This window comes from Molothrus ater, chromosome 21 (assembly GCF_012460135.2).
Source record: "Molothrus ater isolate BHLD 08-10-18 breed brown headed cowbird chromosome 21, BPBGC_Mater_1.1, whole genome shotgun sequence".
Taxonomy (NCBI): Eukaryota; Metazoa; Chordata; class Aves; order Passeriformes; family Icteridae; genus Molothrus; species Molothrus ater.
In genome coordinates, this window is record NC_050498.2 from 7025823 (window position 1) to 7027875 (window position 2053).

Below are 2053 nucleotides of genomic sequence, written 5' to 3' on the forward strand. Positions count from 1 at the left end.
GTGAGGAGCAGGGAGGAGTGACACACCAGGTCTGGCACTGGGATGGGGCAAGTGCAGATGACACCAGGTCTGGCCTCCAGTGCCAGACATCCCCTGCATCCCCCACACAAACAGCCACACCACAGGGAAGAGTTCAGCACTTTTATGGCCCCAGGTCCTTGCAGGGCACGAGGGGCAGTTTGGGGTACAGCAAGGGGTAGAGCTCCCAGGGACAGCAGTCTTTAAGGGGCAGGTCCTTGGACAGAGCAGGCTGCAAAGGGACAGGGTGGGAGCTTGGGAATTTGTTTTGGGTCAGGTCTGGATGTTGGGCTTGGCTTTGTGCTAATTTGGAATTTTTGGACCTGCTTTGTGCAGATCTAGGATGTTGGGCTCTGTTTGGGTCAGGTCTGGACATTGGGATCTGCTTTGTAGTGGTTTTAGGATGTTGAGAGCTGCTTTGGGTCAGGTCTGAACGCTGGGGCCTGTTTAGTGTCAGATTTGGGACAATGGAATCTGCTCCACATTGAATTCAGGACATCAGGATCTGCTTTGTGCTGGGGCCCTGTGTCAGTGGTGTGTGTCAGTCCTGGGTGGGGACAGGAGCCATCCCCTGGCCTCAGCAGTCCCAAACACAGCAGGGCAGCGCCCAGAAGCTCAGCATCAGTCTGTCCGTCCCTCACAGCTCGGCGTGGTACTGCTCCATTTGGAATGCCTCGCTGGGCTGCATGAAGATGCCCTCCATCACCTTCCAGTAGTTATTCTGGCTGGAGGCGGCCATGCCGTGCACTTCCTTCTGCCCGTGGATGGGCCGCCCGTACTGCTCGCCCGTCACCGAGAGGAAGACGTCGGTGGAGGTGTGCTGGAAGCGCACCTCGTCCTCCCGTGCCCAATAGGTGCCACTGCACACCACGGTCCAGTCGTCCAGGTAGTCACCCTCGCCAGCCTCCCCGAATGCACTCACCTCCTGGGGGTGAAGAACAGCTTGTTTGGGGCCGGGATGAAAAAATGGAAGGGTTGAGGTGGGCAGAGAAAGGAGTTGGGCATAGGAGGAAGGAGGGACCTGGTTGTGGCTGACGCTCTGTTGGAACTTTGAGGGTCTGGTTGGTGTTCAGGCACTGGCAGGGCTTTGGGGAGTTGGGAATAAGGTGGGACTGGCAGGGACCCAGCTGGGGCCAGGGAACAAGGCAGTGATGGTAGGGACCCAGCCTAAGGAGAGACCCACTCTGAACTGGAGAACAAGGTGTGACTGGTGGGGACATGGGGGACACATCTGGGGCCAGGAGTTAGGAAATGCTAGCAGACATATGGGGGATCTGTTTGGGAGAACGTAGGAGAATGACTGGGGAACAAGGTGGGGCTGGCAGTAACATGGGGGACGAGGGGACCCCAGGCGGGATGGGCAGGGACAGGAACAACCCAGCAGGGACTCAGGGGACCCGCCAAGAGCCGAGTGACAAGGCGGGCCCCATCACGCCCAGGGAAACACACCGAGCCTGGGGACGCATGCTGGTGATGCCCGGCCGGTACCTGGTTCCCGGAGAGCGGTGAGGTGAAGCGATGGCTGTGCAGGTTGCGGCCGGTGCCCAGGTGCGTGAGGCGGATGGCCTGCCCGCAGCGCACCGGCGTGCCCCGCTGGCACACGGCGGCCGTGCGGCCCCGCACCCGCCAGTAGCTGTTCCCGTCATCCGCCGCCGACACCCCGGTCACCGACTGCTGCCCGCTGCCTGCGGAGGAGGGAGAACCACCATCACTCACACCCAGCTCAGCCCACCGCGGGGAAGGCGGCGGGGGGAGGCGCGCCCATTACCGGAGCCGTAGCGCACATCGTGCGAGTGCAGCCGCACGTTGTGACGCACGTTGAGCAGCTTCACCACGGAGCCGCAGGTGACGGGCCCGGGGTCGCCGCGCCCCGCCGCGCCCAGCGCCGCCGCCAGCAGCGGGAGCAGCAGCCGCAGCAGCACCGGCGGCCGCCGCGCCGCCTCCATCCCGCAGGAAGCGGAAGCGCGGCCGCTCCGCCCGCCGGGAGGTCGCGGCTGGCCCGCTCCGCCCCCCGCGCTCGCCGCCGCCGCCACCG

General features: G+C 63.7%; 1 protein-coding gene across 1 annotated transcript; it reads right to left on the reverse strand.

Annotated features, from left to right (window-relative positions):
- Positions 1-127: 127 nt before the first annotated feature.
- SDF2 (stromal cell derived factor 2) lies at positions 128-1964 on the reverse strand. Its single transcript, XM_036395366.2, has 3 exons — positions 1787-1964; positions 1507-1703; positions 128-943 (listed from the first exon to the last, which is right to left on the reverse strand). The coding sequence occupies exons 1-3, from the start codon at positions 1962-1964 to the stop codon at positions 656-658; spliced, it is 663 nt and encodes a 220-aa protein (XP_036251259.1). The 3' UTR covers positions 128-655.
- Positions 1965-2053: the final 89 nt, after the last annotated feature.

What these genes read in the sequence shown, in the direction of transcription:
- SDF2 (XM_036395366.2), bottom strand. Translation starts at nt 1,964, where the DNA reads ATGGAGGCGGCGCGGCGGCCGCCGGTGCTGCTGCGGCTGCTGCTCCCG. An exon ending in CGATGTGCGCTACGGCTCCG is followed by an intron (nt 1,704 to 1,786) that starts GTAATGGGCGCG and finishes CCTCCTCCGCAG; the next exon opens with GCAGCGGGCAGCAGTCGGTG. An exon ending in CACCGCTCTCCGGGAACCAG is followed by an intron (nt 944 to 1,506) that starts GTACCGGCCGGG and finishes CTTCACCCCCAG; the next exon opens with GAGGTGAGTGCATTCGGGGA.